This window comes from Phocoena sinus, chromosome 17 (genome assembly GCF_008692025.1).
Source record: "Phocoena sinus isolate mPhoSin1 chromosome 17, mPhoSin1.pri, whole genome shotgun sequence".
Classification (NCBI taxonomy): Eukaryota; Metazoa; Chordata; class Mammalia; order Artiodactyla; family Phocoenidae; genus Phocoena; species Phocoena sinus.
The window spans coordinates 71,434,769-71,458,346 of NC_045779.1; the positions used below are offsets into that span (position 1 = coordinate 71,434,769).

Consider the following 23,578-nt stretch of genomic DNA (forward strand, 5'->3'; position numbering starts at 1 on the left):
AGGGTCGGGTGGTGCAGAGCAGGCTGGCTTTGGCTTGTCTCTGGCGGGTGCCTGAAGGGTTGCAAAGAAATGCCTTTAGATGCTCGGGCTCCCTGTGGAGGGCCCTGGCTGATTCCTTTCCCTGCTGGGGGCTCCATGGAGTGAAGATTTCCTGCCTGGCCTAGCTCATCCAGTGGGGCTGGGGTCCATGTGTCGGCACCTTGTGGCCACTTGTCCACATTGCAGCTCTAATGTGATACCAACTAGAAATAAATTTGGGGTAAGACGGGTCTCTGATGGAGTGGAGGGTCAGGAAGCCTGTTAACCATTGATGAGAGAAGGTCCCAGGTATGGTATAACTCATTTAACCCTCAACGCCTGCTTATATGGGAGGTACTTCATCACCCCAACTTCATCCATAAGGAAATATGCACAGAGAGGTTAAATAACTCGCTCACACTCACACAGCTAATAAGTAGGAGCCCAGGCAGCCTGACTCCTGGGCACCTGTGTTAATCTCTGCACCGTCCTATCTCCGGGGGGGCTGCCTTCAGAAAGTCACCACAGACGAGCTTCTCAAGTGACTCGGGAGGTGTCACCGCAGAGAACAGGGAGCCCCAGATCTGGAGAGGAAAGGCTTGGCTTGAACCTTACCTCTGCCCTCAACTGCCTGCATCCATTCACCAGCTCTGCAAGGCCCCTGAGAGAGTTCAAGATCGTGCCTAGGGAGGCGTTGTGCAAACTGTAAAGTGCCACGCAAACCGGGAAGTAGTATTATTTACACCAGCTTTACAGAGTCCTGGTAGTGGACTGTTGGATCTATTTTAAAAACTGGGCAGTTTGTGCCAGCTCTGGATCAGACTTGCATCCATTCATGGACGAGTCTTCTTTGGGAAGGATGGACACTAATCTGCCCACATTGGCCTATTTCATTCAGCAAACGCTTGGAGCGGCGGGCTTGTGTCTCCACCAGCCTCCCACGATGCATCTATTCTTGATTTCACACTCCCTCTGCTGGCCCGTAGAGTGGTCCCCATTGGACAGATGAGGCAGCTGAGGTTCAGAGAGGTTGGGCGACTTTACCACAGTCACACAGCAGGGAGAAGGCACGGTTGCATCTGAGGAGAGACTATCTCTCCATGTCCTGAACATCTGGGCACTTGGTTCAGGGCAGACACTAACACAGGAGGCGTCTTTTTAGGACTGAAAACATCTCTTGAGTGGAAACCTCAAGAGATGGCACCAAGGTACAGCCCTCACAGAAAAACGACAGACACACCCAAACAATAAAATAGCTCTTTTTTATTCACTTTGATTCGGATCATTGGAAATGTTCAACAATAAATTAAAAATAAAAAGCAGAGCAGAGGCTGAGGAAGGCAGACTCTTGCCAAGTTCATTCAGATGAACAAACACTTAGCTGCAAAACCTGGGCGTGAGGCAAGGGGGGGGCAAAGAAAGCAGATTTTAAAACACCACCAACCAACCCAACAAGATTGCAAAGAGGAAAAAGTGCTCAGGAAACTTTGGCTTTGACATGAATTCAGTTAAGTGCTAACATGATGGTGCACTCATGTCCATCCTACTGGGGCCCAGCGAGGGCTCCCAGGTTAAAGCTGATGTCTGGACCAGGACGTTGGGCAGGAGGGCGACAATGGCAGTTCAGAAGCTGAGCAACGGGGTCAAGTTCAACACGAGTACGGACCTCTGATGGTCTGGGAGGGAAACGGGAGGCCAGAGGCTGGCTGCTTGTAGGAAATGCAGTGCTTTGGGTAAGGACAGACTTTGTGATGCGATGCTGCTTTGCCTGGCCCGCTGTTCCTCCTACACCCTTTTTTTTTTTTTTTTTTTTGCAGAGGTGTCGTGGACTGTCCCCCAGCAGGGCTCAAAACTTGTTAGCCCAGATCCCAGGAAAGATGACCAGCCAGTGGCCTGAGGCCATGCCTGCTGCAAACCAGATGTCCACTATGGACACAGTGACATCCGCGAACTCTTTGGGGGAGCGAGAACAGTTGCCAGTCCCTGATGGCACGTGGCTGGAGTCCAGCCATCTTTGGCTTCCCTGGAGAAAGCATTTCCGACCACAACCATGAGAGGGAGAGTGAGCTCTTTTCAGTTTTCCATTTTTCCTTTGGGTTCAAGCTGCCTTGAAGAGAACAGTTAAAGCAAACATCACAGTTCATAATATTCTCTGTGATTCTATCCCACCTTTGATCCAGAGGCCCAGATTGCGTCGAGGTAGGATTGGCCTCTCGCTGGCCATTCTGGCCACGGCAGAGCCTGGGATGCCATCAAGTCCCCGAACCCACCCCCACTCCCCGCGACAAAAATCACCTGCCCCCGTTCTAACCTGGCTTCTCTCTTTTAGGTCCTATTTCCTTGTATCTGGCCTCTCCCACTAAGCCCAGCCCACGTGGTTTGCTGGACGATGCCTGATGAAGCCAGGGTTTCAAAAGGCATCAACTTGCTTCTCTTCCCCAGATTACTACAAACCGACCCTCCTTTCTTCCCCTACAGGTGAGTGAGAGCAGGGGCTCCAGGGGTCGTGTGGCTGCAGGCATTGCTTCGCTCCAGCTGAGAAAGCAGCCTCTTCACTCCCTGGGGGAGTCAGATGTCTGGGATGTTGGTAATGTCTTTCTCCCTCATCAGTTCCGCCTTTTGGCTTCAGGCTCAGCACTGGTTGTCGCAGGCTTCGTGCCCGGGGCTGGTCTCCAGGGAGCTCTCTGTTCGCGGAGTGGACAGAGCCCTGGGCTGGGGTCCCGGAGCCCCGGGGAGCCCAACTGCGTATACTGTTCATGCAAGAACTTCCTCGTGTGGGTGCTTCTCGTCCTCCAGCCGATGGCCAAATCCCCGTGGGAAACACTCTTGTCCAGTTCTCAGCCACCTTTACCCCGGCATGGGCCCCGCTGGTTAAGGCAATGGTGCGTTAATCCCGGCCGCAGTGGCTGGCTGGATTCGGGTAGGTGGCCGTTGTTAAGCCACAAGATGACGTCTGGCCCAGCTCTGGGAAAGCATGATGCTATCTCCTCCACTGGAAGGACGGTGTGAGAAGGCCGAGGTTACAGCATGCCTCGGGCCACCGTGGGCAGCCTGAGAACGAAGCCTGGCGGTGAGAGGCTTGTAGTCCGAAACCTACACCGACTACAGTTCTTTGAGGGGCTGGATGAGGCTGGCTGGGAAAGCCCACCTCTGGAGCCAAGAACACCCTATTTCGGCTCAAAATCTGTTTCACAATTGGTTCACTTTTGTAATCGCTTGCCTTCTCTGGTGTTGCTTTCCTCATCTGTAAAATGGGATCCAAGGGCTGAAAGGCATCTCGCAGTGAACAGCCTGGTGGGAAGGAGAGGTGGAGTGGGGACCAGGCGGCCGACCCAGGTGGCGTGCAGCTCAGCTGTGGACACCTGTCTGCTCTGGGGACCTGACTCCGCACATCCAGGAAAGCTAAGTGCTGTCTCTGACCCCACCATCCTGAACAGACTTGGCTTTCAGGAGAAGGGGAGAGCGAGCTCAGGGGTCAGCCCACACCACTCCCTGCGCCAGTGTCCATTTCTGCAAGGTTTTTCCCTGGGATTAATCAGCCAACCAGCACATTTGCTGAATTCTTCACGTCAAGTACTCCCATGAGCTCTAGCCTCTGAGGATTTATGCTCGGAATAATGACCTCACAGCAATTTACAAGCCTTTTATCAGTCAAGAGGGTCTTCAATTTTGCAGAATTTTAAAGCTGGAACAGGTTTTTGTTTGTTAGCTTTTAAAAACCACTTTCTGGATCCTGAATCTTTGAGAATCGAATTAAAACTGGAACTTCTCCCCAGGAAAATACTCATATACAGGGACTCGGGAAAAAAACGTGGTGTGTGACTTCTAGGGATGCTTGTGAATGCCCGTTGCCATCTGTGGTCCGTGACCTTTGTAATTCCTCTCTCCCCATCTGCAGAGGGAGAAAGTGAGGCTGGGGAGGGCAGGGCTTACCCAGAGGGCTACAGGGAGCAGCGGAGGCGGCCTCCTGGCTTCTCAGACCAGGACACGGTCACAACTCCTCAAAGTATCAGTGGCCTTTTAGGAAATGCTCTTGACAGAAAAAATGGGCTGTTTTTTTTTTGTTTGTTTGTTTTGTTTTGATTAAATGTCAGCAACTGGAGCTAAAAATCACTGTCCTTTTATGCCTGTGACTCTACTCCCCACCCGGCCCCAAGACAGTGCCGCTGGGTTTGGCGATTCCTAGCCTGAGACTCAATCTAAAGCCCGTAATGAGAAAGAAGAAAGGTAGGACTGGGAGAGAAGGAGGTACAGAGCATCCTACAAACCTACCGACCTGACACCCCAGGATCTGCCCACCAGCAAGCCCTCAAGCCCTAGACACCACGGTACCCCAAGTCTCAGGATTCCTACAAAACTGGCTTTGAGTGTCCACACCCCAGCTGCCAGCTGAAACGAGGGCAATTGAGTCACAAAGTGCAGATGACGTCAGCTGAATTTTAAAAACAAAACAATAAATAATCAGGAAGTCTGACAAGGAAGAGCGAGCAGCTGGGACGTGAAGGATGAGGTATGACTTCTCCCCTCTTGATGGTCACGTTCCTAGGATGACCCTGCAACCCCCAGGACACCACACAGGTGACCAGGAGGGACCTGGCCCAGAGCGTAGACCCCTGGGGGAAACTGCTGGCTGGTGGCGGCCTCCTGCACAGCTCTGGAAGGTTACGGGCGCCAAATCCAGTAGTCTGTGAAAGTAAGTCCCCATGGCTGACGGGCCTCTGGATGGAGCCGCGTATCATCCGAGCTTTGTTCCAACTCAGACGCTGGCTCAGGGAACTAGAAAACTGTCCCCAGCTACAGAGTAAGGGGAGTGCACTGCTGCGGTCCCCTTTCCCAAGTCGGGGCTTTTGCCTCATTTCAGCCAAATGCATGCATCTCTCTCCCCAATACAAAGGCACACAGAAGGCGTCAGATCTGCTCTCAGCCATCATGATAAACACAAAGATTGATTACTCAAGGGAACAGCAGCTTGGGAAGGAGACATCTGGATACTTAGAGTCTCTGAAGACCTGTGGGTGAGGAGCCCTCCTGGCCACCATAAATGAGCTCTGGGCAGAAAGGGGAGGCGTGGTGGTCCTACCATGTGAGGGAGGCCCCACATGGCTGTCCTGGGGGTCGTCCTCACCCAGGAACTTCGCAGCGAGAATCAGAGCGCTGGCCCCGGACCCCTCAGCAGAGCAGAGTCTCTGTGCACCCTCCCCAGGAGACCATCCTCTTCTTTAGAATGTGGGAATCTTCGGATTGGACCTCTCCCCAGTCTCCCCACCTTCCCCAGCCCGGAACAGGAGCGAGAGGGGTCTCCCCACCCCAGAATCGTTCTGAGACTTGCCCTGCAGCCCTGGCAGGGCTCGGCAACCTTGCTGAGTAGATGCTGCCAAATGTTGGGGTGGAAGAGGCTGCGAGGGGCACCTGGGCACACCCCTGAGGCCGGCCCTCCAAGTTCCCAGAGCGCAATGGCTCCGGCGAGAAGCTGGGGCTGGATGTGGAGAGGTGCGCTCTGGTGCAACTGTCCTTAGCCCTTCACAGCGTCATCTTCCCTTGAAGATCCGGATTTTGTTGATGGATGCCAAGGTGGCCGTCACATTGGACTCAAAGTCCCCATCGTGTACCCCAGTCTTTCGAAAAGCCCCCGCCGACGGGTTGTTCTCCCAATAGTGGTGCCAGTTCCCTTTGCTGTCCGCCCCGAAGCCGTACAAGTCCACCTGCCGGGGCAAAACACAGGTGAGAGCCGGACAGCAGGGCTGCAGGTGGACCCTCTGACAAAGAGAGCCTGCAGGCACCCCCAGCATCTGTAAACACCACTTCCAAGGATTCACAGAAACCCCTCTCCAGGAGCCTGGAACTCCCAGAGGCTTGGGGAAGCAAAGGCAAGTTGAGTAAAAGTCAAGTCCAATGCCAGAGCGCACAGTGGGAGGCTACTGCTTGTGGGTGGCCCTGCGGGTGCTGGGTCCACCTCTGGGGAGGCACAACCTCTTCTCCAAGGCTTGAGGAGCAGGGCTTCGAAGCCCAGCAGCCTGCCCCAGATCCCAGCTCTACCTCTTGCTCATACATCCTGCAAGTCCCAAATCACTTCTCTGAGCCTCACTTTCCTCATATGGAAAATGGGGCCAAGAGCAACGACCACAGTGAGGTGGGCGGTAGCTCTGATCCCTGCCTTCCCTTGGGCGAATACCCATCTGGTCCGGGGGTCCTCACTGTCCGGTGGGCGGGGCACGGGGGTGCTTCTTACGCATGACAAACTTTTACGGAGCACTTATTCTGTGCCAGGTGTTGCATTAAATCCATCAGAGTTCAGGCAGATGCTGGCGCGATCAGGGATGCAGGAGTCAGGTCTCAGCCCCTGGCGCTCCTAAATTATAACAAGCACCAACCGGGCCCCCGTGGGGGACAGGGGCTAACGCCGGGGCTCCCTCAGCACCGAGGACGGAGGGGCAGGAGGCCGGAGAGAGCAGAGAGAGCTCTTTCGAGCAAGTGACACTTGAACTGGGTCTTGGAAAATGAGCAGAAGGTGACCAGGAAGGGACGGGAGGAGGGGCTTCCAGAGAGAGGGAAAGCTATGTGGGCCGCAGCATGGCAGACAGCTTTCAGGGGCGGGGACCCACCAGGGGCAGGAGGCAGCTCCGTGGCAAGTGCAGCCTTTTCCGAAAATGCCAGCAGGGACACGGGCCCGCCCCAGAGCACACGCTAAGGGACAGGAGGGGCATTTCTGAGGCAGAAGCCCACGGGCTCTTTGACCAGCCAGCTGGAGGTAGGGGCTTGGTGGGGAGATGAGAGGCAGGTATGGTTTCTGGGGTGAAGGGCAGGCGAAGATGGTGGCTGAACAACCGAGGCAGAGACGGTGGGTGGGCCTTGCTACCCCCTCGACCCCTCCTCCCTGCGATGTCCACTGATGAGCCTGATGGGGCAAGGGCGGGGATGGGCTGTACGTGACAGGAAGGGACAGCGGAGCGCCCAGCCTGAACCCAAGGCCAGGGAAGAAGCAGGGGGCACTGTGGTCCCCATCCTGCTTCACTGTCCAGGGGCAGCAAGCACCCCAGATCATCGATGGAAACCCAGGCCCAGGCTGGCGGACGGCGAGCCGAGTCCATGATCGGAAACACACGGTTGGCAAAATCACTGATTCTCAACCTCGGTGAACAGTGGAACCCCTGGGTGCCGGGTTTCCAACCTCAGGAGTTCTGGTGGAAGTGGGCTGGGCTGTGGCCTGGGGGCCGGAAGTTAGCTTCACAGATGATTCCGATGAGCAACTGAGACCGAAACCACAACCCCAGACACCTCCCCCGATTATAATATACTCCTGGGGCAAGATATGCTTATATTGCCCCCAGATCAGATCTGAGCTTCCACCTGCTGGGCCAGGCTCTGCCTTGGGACCTCACACACCAAGAGAACACGGCTACTCCCCAAAACTTCCCGTGCGGGAGACAGTGCAAGCCTCACCGTAGAGACAGGATCGGAGCTTCTAGAAGAGACAGGCTACGCTGGGGCTGGGAGTGGGGATGGAGGTCTGCCTGACTGCAGGCGCCCTCGCCGCCCCTCTTGAGAACACAGAATGAGGAGCCCTCGGTCCCCGACCCCCTGGGGGGGGCGCAGGCAGGCATGGGGGAGGGGGTCCTACCTCATCACAGATGTGCAGTGAGAAGATGACCGAGAGGATGCCGGTGGATGGGTACCGCCCGTGGCCCTGCAGCCAGCTGTCGAAGACGTACTTGATGAAGGCTGGGTGGTAAATCAGGATCTGCGGGAGGGAGGACACGGTGAGGGGTCTGGAGAAGGATACCAGGCCTGTGTTAGGTGCCACACACGCTATTGTAGCCTCGGGGGACCCTGTTGTGACTGGAACTCATAACCCTGCACTCGGGGTGGGGGGTTACGTTCTAGTGGAGAAGATGGATCGTGACCTAAATCACGGAGACACAGAGGATGCTAGAAAAGAATGATGAGACTACGGAGACAAAGCAGAGAAAGGAGATAAGGCACTGGGGTGAGAAGGCTTGCAGACAAGGTGACATCTGAATTACAATCAAATGCGGCCAAGGAGTGGGACGTGAGGCTGCAGGAGAAGGTTCCAGGGAAGAGCATGAGCTGGGGGCAGGGACACTCCTGTCACACTGCAGGAAGACACCGAGCCACCCGTTCTGCCTCACATGGGCCTGAATGATCTCCAGTCCCTAAAATGACCCCGCATGCCAGCTCTCCCTCTCCTCATGTTACAGATGAGGAAACCAAGGCTCAGAAAGGCTAAGTGACATGCTCAATATCACACAGCCACCATCAGGAAGACATCAGCTCCAGCCATACAGTGACTAGCTGTGTGTCTCTGGGCAAGTTACCTGACCTCTCTGAACCTGATCTCTCCATCTACACATGACAGTGTATGCAAACGTCTGGTGTGGCGGACACTTCATTTCCTTCATCCCTCTGCCCTTTGTCCACATCTTAGCCAACCCCATTCCAGGGCCCACTGGGGAAGATGCAGATATGGAGACAGGTGACGAGGTCTGGCTTTGGAGATGCTCATGCTGTAGGGCAGTGGTTCTCGAACAGCACCAGCATCCCTGGGGGGCTTGTAAAAACCCAGCGTTTCTGATTCAGCAGATCTGGGGTGGCCTGAGGATCCGCATTGGTGACAAGTTCCCGGGTGGTGCTGCAGGTCCAGGGTCCAGGCTTAGGGAACCTCTCCAGGGTTCGTCTCTCCACTCTCTAAGCGGGGGGCCACCAGCCCCACCAGCCCGGGGGCCCAGGGGCTCTCCACCACCAGATGCTGGCAGAGGGGGAGACGGTGATCTCCGCCATCCTCACGCAGAGGCTTGAAAGCGAGGCTGAGCTCAGGGGACAAGGCACCTGAGCCTTGACTCACCTTATCCTTTTTCACCTTGATCTTCGTGGGGACAGGAACGTAGGTGCTGCGGGAGGACAAGGCAGGTGGTTAATGTGGGAGGGGGCTGGCGGCCTGGGCATCAGCTGGTAGGGGCAGCCGGAGACGCAGGTGGGGCAAGCGGGAAAGCACACTCATTCCCCGAGGGACCCCACCTCCTCGCAGTGGCCCATTATGGACACCAGAGGGCGATCGTGGCCCATTCGAGGACCTGCTGCTGCATTATGCCGCCTTCTCCCAGAAAGTTTAAGAAGCGGGATTGCTCCAAGCCGTGCCCACAGCACAAGCAGCACGGAGCGGGGCCCACAACACCCATCCCCCGCTGCTGGGACGCTGGCTGATAGGCCCACAATGGCCCCCTTTTCATCTGCCCCCAAGATGACGGCATACGTGCCTGGCCACCTGGCCTCACGTTGCATCTACCTCGGCGACAAGTCACGTTCCAGCCTGTGGGACCAGGAGGAAGGGGCCAGCAGCGGAGCCCTGGCTGGTCTAGCTCCTCCCCTGGCTGCGCCCACTTCCCTCACTGCCCTCCTCCTCCGAGCACAGCCACCAGGCTTCCCGCACCCAAATCCCTCGGGCTTCCTAACCAGGCCTCAGACAAGGAGGCTTTTGGCCATCTGGGCACCAAGCCACTTCTCTTCAGGCAGGTGCGAGCCTGGCTCTGCGAAGGGGCCAAGCCTCCGGGTCTCCTTGGAGGCTGGAGGTCATGAGAAGGACTAGTGGGAATTCACTGAGACCCGTGCCAAGTGCCCGGAACAAATCAGAAGACGTGGGCATCTCGGTGCTCAAGGCAGCCGGAGCCGACGTGCTCCTCGCCCGGTCTCCCCGCCCGCCCCCCAGCCCGGCCGGGGCCATTCTGATGGTTTGAGAAGCGGGGGTGGGCGGAGGCTGTCATCAACGGGGAGCACCCCAGAGATGAGCACGGGGTCAGAACTAACACGTGCTGTGTCCTTTCCAGCGGGGCTCCCTCTCCCGAGGGGTTTCCAGGGTGTCTGGGGAAGCAAACCTGGGAGGTCTATTGGGGGGGGGGTGGGAAGTCATGAGGAAGAGGAAGGCCGGAGCTCCAGGTGCATCGGGGTGATGGGAGGAGGGGTACCAAGAAGAGCCGCAGGGTCTGGAGGCGGCCGGGGGACTGGGGCTCTGCCCTCCAGGAGGAGGCCTGGGGAGGGGAGGTGCTCCGGGGGAGGGACAGCACGAGCATGGCTGTAGGGGGTGGAACAGCATGGCGGGGGGCTCAGAGGCCCTCACACAGCAAGGAGCAGCAGCGGGACAAGCAGTGACCCTCATCCAGGCGCCCCGAGGGGACTTACTGGGAGATGGTGCCTGTGGTGGTAGCGCTGATCACCCACTGCAGGTCGGTGGTCTTGAAGGGGACCAGGACCATGCTGACGTTCTCCGCCAGCTCCCGGAAGCTCTCGGGGTACATGAGGTGGTGGGTGGTCTTGCTGCCCACGTCGGCCTCAAACCCTGCCGTGGGGGCCTTGTTCATCCTGGGAGGGGGAGGGAGAGAGGACAGGCATCACCCTGGGGCACCGATTCTGAGGGTCAGCTTCAGCTCTGCGAGGCTGTGCTGGGCCCCTTCCACTGGGCCCCAACTTCCGCATCTGTAAAATGGGGGCAATTGCAGCACAGCTCAGAGGCTTTTGCTACTGTTTTCTCATTTATGATCTCGAGTGAGCCTGACCATCGCCACCATCGATGGCCTACTCTGTCCTGGTCCAGTGACGCACATCATTGACGCTTAGTGATGACGGTGTCCAGCACGTACTTTATGGTCCTATTTTTATGGCCAAAGAAATCTGAGCGCAAAGAATTTATCCCAGGACACAGAGTAACCCAGAGGCAGCCTTGAACTCAGGGCCTGTCTGACCCTGAACCTGACTCTTTCCCCCTCACCATGGACATGCCCATTGGACACCAGGTACACTGAGGCTCCCTGAGGCCAGGTGAGTGGTCTAAAGACAAAGTCAGAGACCACAGAAACAGGGGATGGTTCTAGAAGGTGCCTGCGCTTCTCATCTGAGTCACTGGTGCCCCTGGGTTGGGTGACTGGTTTGGGGATGACAAGAAATGCGGGAGAGACGTGGGGCATCTCCCTGGAACATCCATTTTACTTAGTGTCAGGGAAACGTATTTTACATTAAAAGTATATAGTTATGTTACGGCCTAGATGGCAAAACAGAGATGGCTTTTATTTAATTTATTTTTTTGGCTGCGCAGCTTGCGGGATCTTAGTTCCCAGACCAGGGATGGAACCCCGGCCCCTGGCAGTGAGAGTGCTAAGTCCTAACAACTGGACCGCCAGGGAACTCCCAGACAGGGATGGATTTTAAAGATTAAACAAGAGTCCTCAAGTTAGTCTTGCCCTCTGGCCAGGCCTCTCAAGGCCAAGCTCCCAGCCCCCTGGGTACCTCTGTGTATGGTTTCCTCTCTCCATCCAGAGAGGCCCTGTTGGTCCATCTGCAATGCAGATGGGGAAACTGAGGCCCAGAGGGGGCAGTGAGGGGCCCGGGGTCCCCAGGTAAGGCTGGGCACACCCGGACTGGGGTCTTGACCTCCTGACGCTGAGCCATGAAGCCCCCTGCAGCTCTAGGGGCCTGGGGGGCAGCGGGGTGGCCTGGGGGGCGAGGGGCTGGCACCCACCTGAGCACGAAGTCGTGACTGTCTATCTGAGGCCCGTACCAGGACTCTCTCAGGTTGCCAGAGTTACCCACGACGGCACAGCGCCGGCAGCCCACCAAACTCTTCTCCAGCAGGGGGTCCACGTTCCTGGGCACCACCTGGAACAGCTCCTTGATGGTGTCGTTCAAATTACTGGGCTGTTTCTCCCGCTGGAGCCTCTGTGGGCGGAGGACGCAGGACACAGTCAGTCTGGATGTGTTACCTCTGGCCCCCGCTGCCAGGCCCCGAGCCCCCTGTGGTTGGTGACCCAGCCCCTCCCGAGTACCCTTCTCTCCGCTGGGCACCTGGAGATGCAGGTGGCTCAGACAGCCACCTCCCCTGCCAGGAGCCCAAGGGCCACTCAGGGAGATGGGAAGGCAAGAGATCATTCACTCATTCTACAAAGGTTTATTGAGCACCTACTATGTGCGAGGTACAGCTCTGGCCTCGACGCAATGAGACTGGCTGGTATGAGTAAAGCACATGGGAGAAGGGTCGGGTGACCCTTCACAATCGCCTCCCCTCCCCTCTGTTCCCCTCACCCTCCCGCCTCTCAGCTCCTGCAGCCCCAGGACCACCAGGCTCCAGCCAGACTCAAGAATCAGCCCTTTGCCGGATGCATCAAGGAGTCCAATGTCTGCTTAACAAATTGTTTTCACACCCACACCCAAGGTCAGCTGCCCTGGGACCTCTCTGACCCACAGGCGGAGACAAACACTGGGTTTATCCTGAGGGTGACCAGCCCCCTGGTTGGCCCAGGGGTTCCCCTAGAAGCAGGACTCTCAGTGCTAAAAGTGGGATGAGTGGGTCTCCCTATCGAGCCCTCTCTCTGTACACCCACGTCCGTCCACTGCCTCGCGGGGAGCCCGGCCACGCTGCATAGTGACCACTCGCTGATGCACATTACTTCCCCACTCAGAGCGAAACCTGGAGAGATTTCGTAAGAAGCACCGCACCTGCCTGTGTCACCAAGCCGCAGGGCTGTGCCACTTCAAAGGCAGACGAGAAAGGATGCTCTGGGGCCCAGGTCGGTTGAGCACGTGTCCCGAATCCAAAGCAGGATTTGAAGCCAGGCTTTTATAAACCCACCTTGAAGTCTCTCCCACAACATCACCCCTGCCTCAGAGCCCTGGAACCTCGACCTTTGGAAAGCCCAGTCCCTGAGCTTGGGGAGGGGTAGGTGGCTGTGGGGTGAGTCCCACCAGTCACTCGCAGCCCCAGGGACAGGAGAGGGGCTGGGAGAGAAAGGTGAGGCTAGCAGCTGCTCTGGCCACTGTCTAGGAGGTCAGTGACGGGGGGATCGCGTAGGGAGATCCCCAGGCATCTGGTCCCCACCTGGCATTGGAGGAATCAGCATCCCCAAGGAGAGGCACACCAGGAGGCCCGGATGGTCCAATAGATAAAACCACCCAGCATCTCCTCCAGCCTAAGACACTCACATGCTGCGGGAGCCGCAGGCAACGACATCAGGACCGCAGACACACTTCTACTTAGAAACATCACTGGTTACAATAGAAGAAAAAGGGGAAATAGCAAGCGTAGGTGAGGACACTGGAACACTCGTGCCTTTTTGCTGGTGGGAATGTAAACGAGCGCGGCAACTGTGGAAAACTGTTTGGTGTTTTCTCGGCAATTCCATTCCCAAGTATTAAAAAGAACAGAAACCAGGGAATTCCCTGGCAGTCCAGCGGTTTGGACTCCGCGCTGAGGGCCCAGGTTTAATCCCTGGTCGGGGAACTAAGGTCCCACAAACCACAAGATGAGGCCAAAACAAAAACAAAAACAAACCAAAAAAAAGGACTGAAACCAGGGTCATGAGCACATACTCGTTCACTCGTGTTCATTGCAGCATTACTCACAATAGCCAAAAGGTGGAAACAACCCAAGTGTCCATCGATGGAGAATGAATAAACAAAACGTGGAACGTGCAGACACTGGACTATCATTCAGTTATAAAAAAAGGGACATTCTGGGCTTCCCTGGTGGCGCAGTGGTTGAGAGTCCGCCTGCCGATGCAGGGGACGCGGGTTCGCGCCCCGGTCCGGGAAGATCCCACATGCCGCGGAGCGGCTGGGCCCGTGAGCCATGGCCGCTGAGCCTGCGCGTCCGGAGCCTGTGCTCCGCGGCGGGAGAGGCCACAACAGTGAGAGGCCCGCGTACCGGAAAAAAAAAAAAAAAAAAAGGGACATTCTGATATATGCTCCCAATGGATGAATCTTGAAAACACTTATGCTAAGTGTTATTTCACTGGCTTATTTGCCGGACACAGAAGGACACATATTGTACGATTCCAGTTACAGGAGATACTAGAATCGCCAAATTCTAGCACGTAGAATGATGGCTGCCTGAGGGATGAGAGGGGTGCTGAGGGGGGTGGTTATTAATGGATACAAGGGGCTTTTGTTGGAGGTGACGGAAGTGCCAGGTACGGGTAGTGGTGATGGTAACCCAACATCATGAATGCATTTAATGCCATGGAATTGCACACTTATAAAACAGTGATAAATATTATGTTATGTATATTTTATGACAATAAGACAAAAATTATATCCAGATTAAACACCTGCTCCGATAGGATCTCCTGGGGCAGCTCCAGGCTCCTGAATCACCTGGGCTAATGTGTGACATGTGGGCAACAGAGCCATTTCTCACAGGCTCCCAGGTGATGCTGCTACTGATGCAGGGACCACACTCTGAGAACCCCTGGGATCGAGGACCACAGCCAAGCTGCCCGGCAGGGACCTCCACGGGGGCCCCCACCCAGGAAGAGCCCTGACAATGTGAAGATGCGCTCAGAACCAGAGAGTGTCCTCCATCCATGTCATTGCCTCGGGGAGCATGACACTGTATGCTGGGTTAAGGGAGCAACACGGCATTCTTTAATCCAGCGCTCAGCAGTATTTACTGAGCACCTATTATGTGACACATGTGCCTGCTTTGCCTCGGGGGCCCCGGGGTTTGAAGGCTCACGGCCGGCAGGGTACCCACGCTGGGAGTGCAGCATCACATTGTCCCGTCCACCTACTACTGACTTACCCCTCTTTAATGATTCACTTTAAAAAGCAAGTTTATTTTTAAAGGAAATCTCATATCTCTGCCACAAGCGGAAAGCAAGAATTACTTGGCAGAAGTAAAAAAATCTGTCCAAAAAAAAAAGGAAAGTGTCCAGTACAATGAAAACAAAACCACTTTATTTGATTCCAGCTCCATCCTGTTGCTTGCCCAGGCAAGCCGCCCTCCTTTGCTAGAACCAAGATGGGCAGGTGTTAGAGGCACATCATGAAACAAGGAGCGACATTGAATCCTTGCAACTTCAAAGATGGAAAGAGAATTAAAGCCGAATGACATCCTCGCCCTGAGCGTGATGCGATGCTCTTAAAGGCCCTGCCCCTGTATCACCAGGAATCACGCTGCCCCACCGGCTCACACTTCAGGAACCTTGGCTCTGTTTCAGACACTCATTGGCAGGAACGGAGATTGAGGCCCAGAGAGGGAAAGATCTAGGCCACGGGGTGAGTACAGAGCTGAGTAGAACTCGGGGACAGCGGGCTGGAATCGAGCTGTGTTTCTGGGGATTAGAGCCCTAAAGCATCCACTCACCAGCTGGGGTAGATGAGGCAGGTCAGTACCGCTATGTCCCCGTCTTCCTTGGGAAGGAACTCTCTGACTTCTCTGCCTTTTGTAAATGACAACGGAAGTCCCAGAGGGCTGCCGACATGCACGCAGGAGAGAAAGGGCAGAAGTTCCAAGACACCCTTCTCCCCTCTCACTCTTCCTGCCTAGTTTCCAAGCAGTGTATTTCTTTGTCTACAATCAGCGCCCAAGCAGTGGCTGCTGCTGGTTGTCAGAGGCTCCCTGAGGAAGCATCAAGTCTTAAGGCAGAGCCTGGAGGCAGAGGCTGAGACAGCCAGCATCACCCCACTGCCGCAGGACATGGGGGACTTCGTGATACCCAAGGCACCTGAGCTGTCAGCCCCCAGCTCCTGAAGGCTTCTTCCTGATTCCCCCACGCCTGCCCTCCCTCCCATGTGGGTCTGGAGGAGCAGCGGTGGGCAAGAGGACGGGAAAGCAAGGGTGCCTTGGGGTGGGCGGCCGGGTCCCAGGCCTGGCTCTGTATGGATGGCTGAGTGACCTCAGTCAAGTCCTTCCCCGCATCCCGGAGACAAAGTAGAAGAGGGAGCAGACACGAGGGGTCTGCTCCAAACCAGGGCCCCGAATAGGTCTGGGGAACAGCATGTCTAGGGCCAGCCCCTCTGACACCTGGCATCAATCACCTTCTGCGGGCTCCCCGCCAGCCAAGCATCCTTCAGGGCATTTCCCACCAGGCACGTCATACTTTAAAAGCAGGGCTCTGTGTTTGGGGTCCTAAATCTGGATCTGTCAGACATTGTCCTGGCTGTCTGGGGGCCTTTATGCAGAGCTACGGTGCCTGCTGGAACTCCCAGGGTGTTTTGTTTGTTTGTTTTTGTTTTTTTTGCGGTACGCGGGCCTCTCACTGTTGTGGCCTCTCCCGTTGCGGAGCACAGGCTCCGGACGCACAGGCCCAGTGGCCATGGCTCACGGGCCCAGGCGCTCCGCGGCATGTGGGACCCTCCCGGACCGGGGCACGAACCCGCATCCCCTGCATCGGCAGGCGGACCCCCAACCACTGCGACACCAGGGAAGCCCCCAGGGTGGTTTTTATTTCAATATTCTGTGTCTCCGTCTGGAGGGACGGGAGTGCTTGTCAGATGTGGTGTCCTGATTCTTTACTCAAAACATGTGGTCTGTGTGTTGTCAAGGAACCCAGAAGCTCTAAAGCCCTGCTCCTTTCTGTTGATTTCTATCATGAGGAACCTTCTCCCCTTCCTTCCTACCCTGCAAAATCCCTTCCAAGAGGCTAAACTCCAGCAAAGGAGGACTGCACATAAGGGCTGGGGTGGGGACGTGGGAGGACAATTTGATGAAACGGTAAGAGCCACATGGGAAAACATTCAGCCTTCATTAAGTGCTGAAAGAATGCAAATTCATTTTCCCTTGCCCGTGGAAACAGCAAAAATAAATAAAAATGTTAAAACCTAACGTTTGCGGTGCTATAGAGAAACCTGGTGAGGTGACTATTACTACCTCAATCTGAGAATCTGAGACGAAGAGCTTCCTCAACATCACCCTTGATAAAATATAGAAAGTCAGGAGCAAAACCCAGGGACCCTGGGTGCCTATCACATATCACCCTGCCTTGTGCTGGTCTGCTTTTCCTTCTCCTCCAACCATCCCTGCAAGCTAAAAAGGCAAGGCTGTTTCTTTCCATCTCAGTATCTTGGCATCTAATAGATGCTCAATAAGTCTTCAATGAATGGATATTTCTCACTCCCCTTCAATCCACTTTGTGCTCAACAACTAGATCAGATCATGGACCTCCCCTGGTTAAAATTCTACAGTGGTTTCCTGTTGCACTTAGAACAAACCCCAGGCTCCTGGCTGTGGGTCCTGCCCACTCCTGGACGCCCGCGCTCACGGCCACGCACAGCTCCAGCTCCTCCAACACACCAAGCGGATGCTGCCCCAGTGCTCTCGCACTTCGCTGTCCCCGTGACCCGCGGCACTTTCCCCAGATCCTCCCGCAGCCGGCACCCTCTCCGACGAGCCCATTTACAGAGGCCCCTGCCCCAAGTTTCTCCCAAACCCCTTTTATCCTCCTCCGAGCACTTCTATCTGAGTCTATCTTGTTTATTTGTTTCTTATCTGTCTCTCTCTGCCAGAATATAATTCCATGAGAATAACGATCTGGTTTTTTTTTTGGCTTCTCCATACCCAGAGTGCGTTAAGTAGTGGCCTCTAAACAGATATGCCCAAGTCCTAATCCCTGGAACCTGCACCTTGAGCTCAGGCTTCTTCTGCCTCCGGAATCGCGAGAGAATGCGTTTCTGTTGCCGTAAGCCACCAAGTGTGCGGTCACCTGTTACGGCAGACACAGGGAACTGCTACAGAGCCCTCTGCTCTGAGTTATAATATATACAGGAGATCCTCAATAACAGAGGCTGAATGCATGAACCAACGAACGTACGGATGACCAGTATTCTGAATCCCGCCAAGCGCCTGGCAGGGCCCCTGGTGCACACTTGGGTCTGAGCGTCTGGCAGGCAGGGGCCGCCCACATCTCACCCCCAGACCCACACTCAGCCCCGGCTCTCACCAGCCACCAGCTGTAGGTGTCTTCCTCCAGGAGCGCGTTCTTGGCCGTCAGCAGCGGCTGCAGGGACCGGTTGAATCTCTCGTCGAACCAGGAGGACACCTTGCGCTGTCCGATGCAGCGGGCGCAGGTGCAGGGCCTGTGGGGGTAATTCACGAGCCTCCTGAAGTTGTCCGAGAGCTCGAGGACCATCTGCCTGGGGAACCACGCGGTGGCCACCATGGTGTGGGAGTAGTTCAGGAAGAAGGAGGTGAGGAAGATGAAGAGGGTGAGTAAAGTGAGCACTTTGAGAATTCTTTTCCTCGCGGTCGCCATTTCTGCTCTCCTGACGCGGGGCCTCCCAGGGATGGGCTGCAGGAAATCGCGCCTAATTGAGGAGGAACTTCCACGAAAGATCCCAGAGACAGAGGATCGACTGCAAGGCAAGGCGGGGAGCCCCAGGGAGCCTCAAAGCCTCCTATGGCCACTGCTGCTGGGCAACGGCCACCCGGCTGTGCCCGACATCACCCGCGACACCCAAAGGCTAAGCGGACCACTTGTGGCGGGGTGCCTCTGCTGGCGTATAATTTGTCTTTCAGGAAATAAAGCGGCCTGCTTCCTCAGCAATCCTTAAACAGCCGATAATGTCTCCTCATGAAGCTTTAATCGAAACTTGATAACAGTGATTTCCTTTCCCATCCAAGGGGGTTGAGGGGTAATTAATCCTTGTGATAGGCCAGGGTCCCTCACAGGTGAGGGCCTCGAAGGAAGGGTCGCGGTACAGGACGGGGTCAAGCTGTCTTTGTTACCGCCCTCCAGAGAAGACGGTGTGTGACAATCCTTAATCAGAACTTGGTCTTGCCCCTGCTGTCACCAGAGATGTGGCGGTGAAGCAGCCGACTTGACAAAGGCACTGAGGGTTGTCTGTCATCTGCACAGAAAAGGAGGAAGAAAACAGGATGAACTTCTATTACTGTTTTATAAAAACCATTTCTCTCTCCACTTCCTCCCATCGTCTTCCGTTTTGTTGTCAAGCCAATGTGGCAAGTGGCTACAGACAATATTTTACCCTTTTGAGCCTCAGTGTGTACATGTGTACAGTGGGATGTTAACGCCTATCCTTCAAGGTTGCTAAGAGACACGGAAGGTGGCCCACCCATCTTTCCTGCAACCAGAACCTAGTACCTATAAGAATCAGACCTAAGTTTGTGAAATGAGTTAATAATGCACATACAGTGCCAGGTACACAGAGATTGCCAAGTACATGCTACTTTCTCTCTCCTTCACTCTCTCTCTCTCAGATTCTAAAGTTCAACCACAACCAAAATGGTATGCTTAGGGGGTGGCCCAGGCTTCCACCTGGCCCACGTTCAAGTACTGGTTTACCAGTTGTATGGCTTTGGGAAAGTTATTCAGCCTTCCTGACCCTCAATTTTCCCTTCTGTAAAATGGGATAGTAATAGCTCCACTTATATAAGACAAAATGCTATAAGCTGGGACTTCCCTGGCGGCGCAGTGGATGAGAATCTGCCTGCCAATGCAGGGGACACAGGTTCAAGCCCTGGTCCAGGAAGATCCCACGTGCCGCGGAGCAACTAAGCCTGTGTGCCACAACTACTGAGCCTGCGCTCTAGAGCCCACGTGCCACAACTACTGAGCCTACGTGCTACAACTACTGAAGCCTGTGCACCTAGAGCCCGTGCTCCACAGCAAGAGAAGCCACCGCAATGAGAAGCACGTGCACCGCAACGAAGAGTAGCCCCCGCTCGCCGCAACTAGAGAAAGCCCGCGCGCAGCAACGAAGACCCAATGCGGCCAACAATAAATAAGTTATTTTTAAAAAATGCTATATGCTGAGTTTCTGGTGTTCATTAAGTAACTGCTAAACGTTCATTTTCCATTTTCAATGTACGAATGAATGTTCTTGGCTGAGCCACTAACAGCCAAACAGGATGGTACAGTCATACATACCTATTTCCTCAGATGATTGACAAAGTATACCATCAGCTAGATAGGGGTTTCCCAGGTTGTCCTAAGAAGAAACGGAGATTCAAAGAGATTAAATGACTTTCCCAAGGTCATGGGGAAAGTAAGAAGCAGGATCTGAATCCAGACCCACACCCCTCTGACTCCATGCACCTGGAGGGGCCAGGGTACCAGAAACACGAGCAGGAGGTCTGCCCTGGACGGGACACCCTGTCTGTTAACTGGGCTCCAGATGACCATAGCTGGAGGGATACAGAGAAAGCTGGGAGTTATTTAATCAAAGAAAGCAAACCAGGACTCCTCAAACGCTTGCAACACAAGTTCCCACACCTCACTGACTTTCCGGGCTTCTGCAGGGTGCAGCTGTGGTCACACCTCCGCACTTGAACACGATTCCCTTTGGTACTTGCCTGGAACGTGCCCCTGTCTCTATCTGTCTGATCAATTCCTTCCCCATCCTCAACGTGTAGACTATCAACAAGCAGGCTATGTTTTTTCCAGGAAAGCAACAGTGGAAGGGAGATTGATTTACCTTTTTGGTAGAAAGAGGGGCAGCTCAAAAATCAGATTAAATCCACAGTGCCTTCCTGGAGGCAGCCAGGGCTCAAGATGTGTTGCCTCCACTGCTTCCTCAACACCTCAGCCCGGGTGGCAACGTCTCTCCATTTGCCTACTGCTCCACTTTCTACTTGTCGTGACAATGTGACTTGTATGTAGAACCTAATGGTGTCCAGAGCTGTCCCTTCCAGCTGTCCCCTGCTTCTCCATCAAGCTTCTGTCATCTGAGTTAGATTAACCTGCTTATCCTCAAGGGCGGGCTCTGATTTAACTTGGCAGGCAGAGGGTTCCCACCCCTCCTACCGCAGTCACTGGTCCAGGGATGGATATGTAGCCTAATTCATCTGGAGTGAAACTCCTGACTTTTTGCCGTGGGGGGCAAAGAAACATTCTTTTGCTCTGGCCAGTTTGCTGTTTGGATGCGAGGTCAGGGTCGTACTGGACATTTTGCTAGCTCACCGGAAGAGGCGAACAGTGTTGAATCCCCAGTCGATCCAGCCCTGCAGCCCACCCTATGCCTTGACTTTTCAGGGGCCTGAGAGAATAAATCCCCTAACTTGAAGCAACATGACTGACCCACAGGTCACAGTTGCTCCTGCCTCTGGGCACCTACCCAGACTGTCCCCACCGTCCGGAAAATCCACCCCACCCCACCTGGCTCTGATTCATTCTTCAGGGCTCAGCTGGCACTGATCCTGGAGGGAGGCCTGCCCACTGCCGGCCTGAATAGGGGCCTCTCCCGGCCTCCACAGCATCCTGGCTCCACTCTGCCCGTGCTGTGTACTTAATCTGTCTCCTCCCTGAGCTGGGAGCTCCAGGAGGATAGAAACTCAGTCCCACTCATTGTCGTGGCCCGGAAACCGGGAACACACATGGCATGAAGGAACGCAGAGGTGAATGAAGGGAAACAGCCACCAACTCAGAGTGGAGACCTGAGCAAGAAAGCACAGACTAAGAGTCGGAAGATTCTGATTCTCATCAGGTTGCACGACCCATTTGCTGTGTGACTGTGAACAAGTTACCTAACCTCTCTGAACCATCCCTTCAACAGGAACATGGGGCTGACAACACAGATCCTGCCCACTTCTCGAGGCTATTAACCAAGCAAGATCTGTCCATTCACGTGATGCGCTCGCTGCGTCTCTGCTGGGGCCCTGAGCTGTGCCAGGCTCTGGGCTGGGTGGTGGGGGACCCATCATAAAAGATTCTAAGGTGGGAGCTTCCCAGGCATCTGCAAGGCTCCAGTGCCTTTGGGAGAAAGGAGGCTGGTGTCCTTGGATCGGAGAGGAGCATGTATGTGGGTGGGTTCGAGGGTGTGCGGGACTCAGAAGCCATGATTTCCCTGAGGGACATGGAGACCCGCTGGAGGGTCTAAGCAGAGGACTCACATGGTCTCATTACATCTGTCTTTGTCACGAGCAGGGCCCATGATGCTCTTATTGACTCTGTGTCCTGATGCCAAGGGCAGACACAAGTTCACGGAAACAGATGATTCCTGAACCATGTTGATCGAATAAAATTCTGAATGAGAGGTTAGGTTCCCCACAACGTCCCAGCTCCACGAGAGATGTTAATGTTCCCCACAACGTCCCAGCTCCACGAGAGATATTAATGTCCCACACCAGCGCTGGCGGAGGCCGGGGGAAGGTGTGGTGAGAGTTGGGACAGAGGGCAAGGCTGAGCTGCCGAGGTACAGATTGTGGCATCCTCCTCCCATCCAGCTGGGACGTCTTGGTAGCTGCATCTCTGAGGCCAGGGCGCTTGTTCTGAACCCACCTACCAGCAGACACTTCCAGGCTGGTTATCAATTAGCACTTTTGAAAGCCCTGGAAAAAAACTGCAGTGGAAAAGCAAGAACAGCCCTCCACCTTCCCCTTCCCCCCAGCCCCAGGGAAGAAAGGAGGAATGCGTGACTTTCTACACTCTGTGATGTGAGGCAGCCTGCTACACACGGGGAGCGCCAGCCCTGGCACCCGGAGATGGAACTGAGGCCAGTACACCATGGGCCACAGATCTCCACATGCCAAGAGTGCGGCCAGGGACGGAGGCTGGCCGAGCCTCCCAAAACAAAGAGGACGAGGAGAGGGAGGGGGGAGGAGGACACAGCTCCCTGTCCTGTCTGCAGAGAGACAGTCATCTCACAGCCACACATGGGAGTTCTGGGAGAGGCACAGTGGACGTGGATGTGACGGGCTAACGGGGTCACTGCAAAAAGCTGACGCAAGTTGGTGCCCTTTCAAGAACTCAGAAAGTAAGGATTCCCCGAAGGAGGGTCCCTAGTGAAGATATACCGCCCCCCTACCCCGTCCATAAGGAGAGGTCGGCAATTACCAGCCACTGAGAGAAGAGTTGTTTCCAACGCTTGGAAAACCAAATGAACGGACAGTATGGGTTTGTGAATGTTTATTTAATGCCGGCTGAACCGCACAGTAGTTCTAACAAGGCTGGGATGCCCTCCTAGCTCTCTGCATAGCCTCCTGCCGTATGACTGTTGGTGAAATGACCGAGTGAACGGTAATATCAGCACTTCTAATATAGAGCTGCCATGACCGTCGTCCACGGGGTCCTCACGTCATCTGGGTGAAGTGAGCCATCATGCTTATTTCCCTGAGAGGAGAAACTGAGGTTCAGAGAAGGCAAGAGACTTGTCCAAGGTCACACAGCGAGATGGTGGCAAAGCCAGCACTTTGCTCCAGGCTCCTGCCTCCTCCTGGGCTGTCCTCTGTAGACACAGCCAATTGTTCTACTTCATCAGGACTTGCTCTCATTTTCATTTCCTTTCTTGTCATTTCTTTGGGTTTGTAACCTGTCATCTTTTCAGCTTCCTGAGATGGATATACTACCTTGTCCATCCTCTCTTCTGCTGTGTCTAATCTGTTTAAATTATATACTGTATTCATTTCAGTTGTATTTTTCAGTTCTAGAATTTCCATCTGAGTAATTTTTAAAAATAAGTTCTAGTTTTCAGGTGAAAATCTGCACCTTGTCATCTATCTTCCTCCAATGATCCATCACAGTTATTCAGTTATTTAAAGACCGTCTCACCCTCATGACATTTGGAGGAGATGTGGGTCTATTTCTGTTGTCGATTTTCTCTCCTTATCTCTCTTTGGTCATTTGGCTGTCTCCTGGAATGCCTGGCAACGGTGGATACCACATGTGCTGGAAGTGTAGCAGTTGAGGATAAGGCTGTCCTTATTCAGGGAGGAATCTGTTTGCTCCTGGAGCTAGGTAGAGCACGGGCACATTACCTTGCTCCAATTGGTGACCAGGATGATTGGGGCCGCACTTTGTCTTCATGATGACTAGTTATTTCTGGCTTG

The 23,578-nt window shown here is 54.7% G+C and overlaps 1 protein-coding gene across 4 annotated transcripts in view; it reads right to left on the minus strand.

The window, feature by feature from the left end:
• Positions 1-1,261: 1,261 nt before the first annotated feature.
• ST3GAL1 (ST3 beta-galactoside alpha-2,3-sialyltransferase 1) overlaps positions 1,262-23,578 on the minus strand; it is an 86,688-nt gene continuing 64,371 nt past the window's right edge. For 3 of the 4 annotated variants that reach the window (XM_032609442.1, XM_032609444.1, XM_032609445.1), the window contains 6 exons: positions 17,736-18,642; positions 11,543-11,739; positions 10,210-10,389; positions 8,879-8,924; positions 7,637-7,756; positions 1,262-5,720 (listed from right to left, as the gene is read on the minus strand). In XM_032609442.1, coding sequence (XP_032465333.1) covers positions 5,547-5,720; positions 7,637-7,756; positions 8,879-8,924; positions 10,210-10,389; positions 11,543-11,739; positions 17,736-18,047 — 1,029 coding nt within the window. In that variant the 5' untranslated portion in view covers positions 18,048-18,642 and the 3' untranslated portion in view covers positions 1,262-5,546. Of the gene's footprint in view, positions 5,721-7,636; positions 7,757-8,878; positions 8,925-10,209; positions 10,390-11,542; positions 11,740-17,735; positions 18,643-19,682; positions 19,744-23,578 lie in introns of all 4 variants that reach the window. The other variant, XM_032609443.1, reaches the window with a different exon arrangement.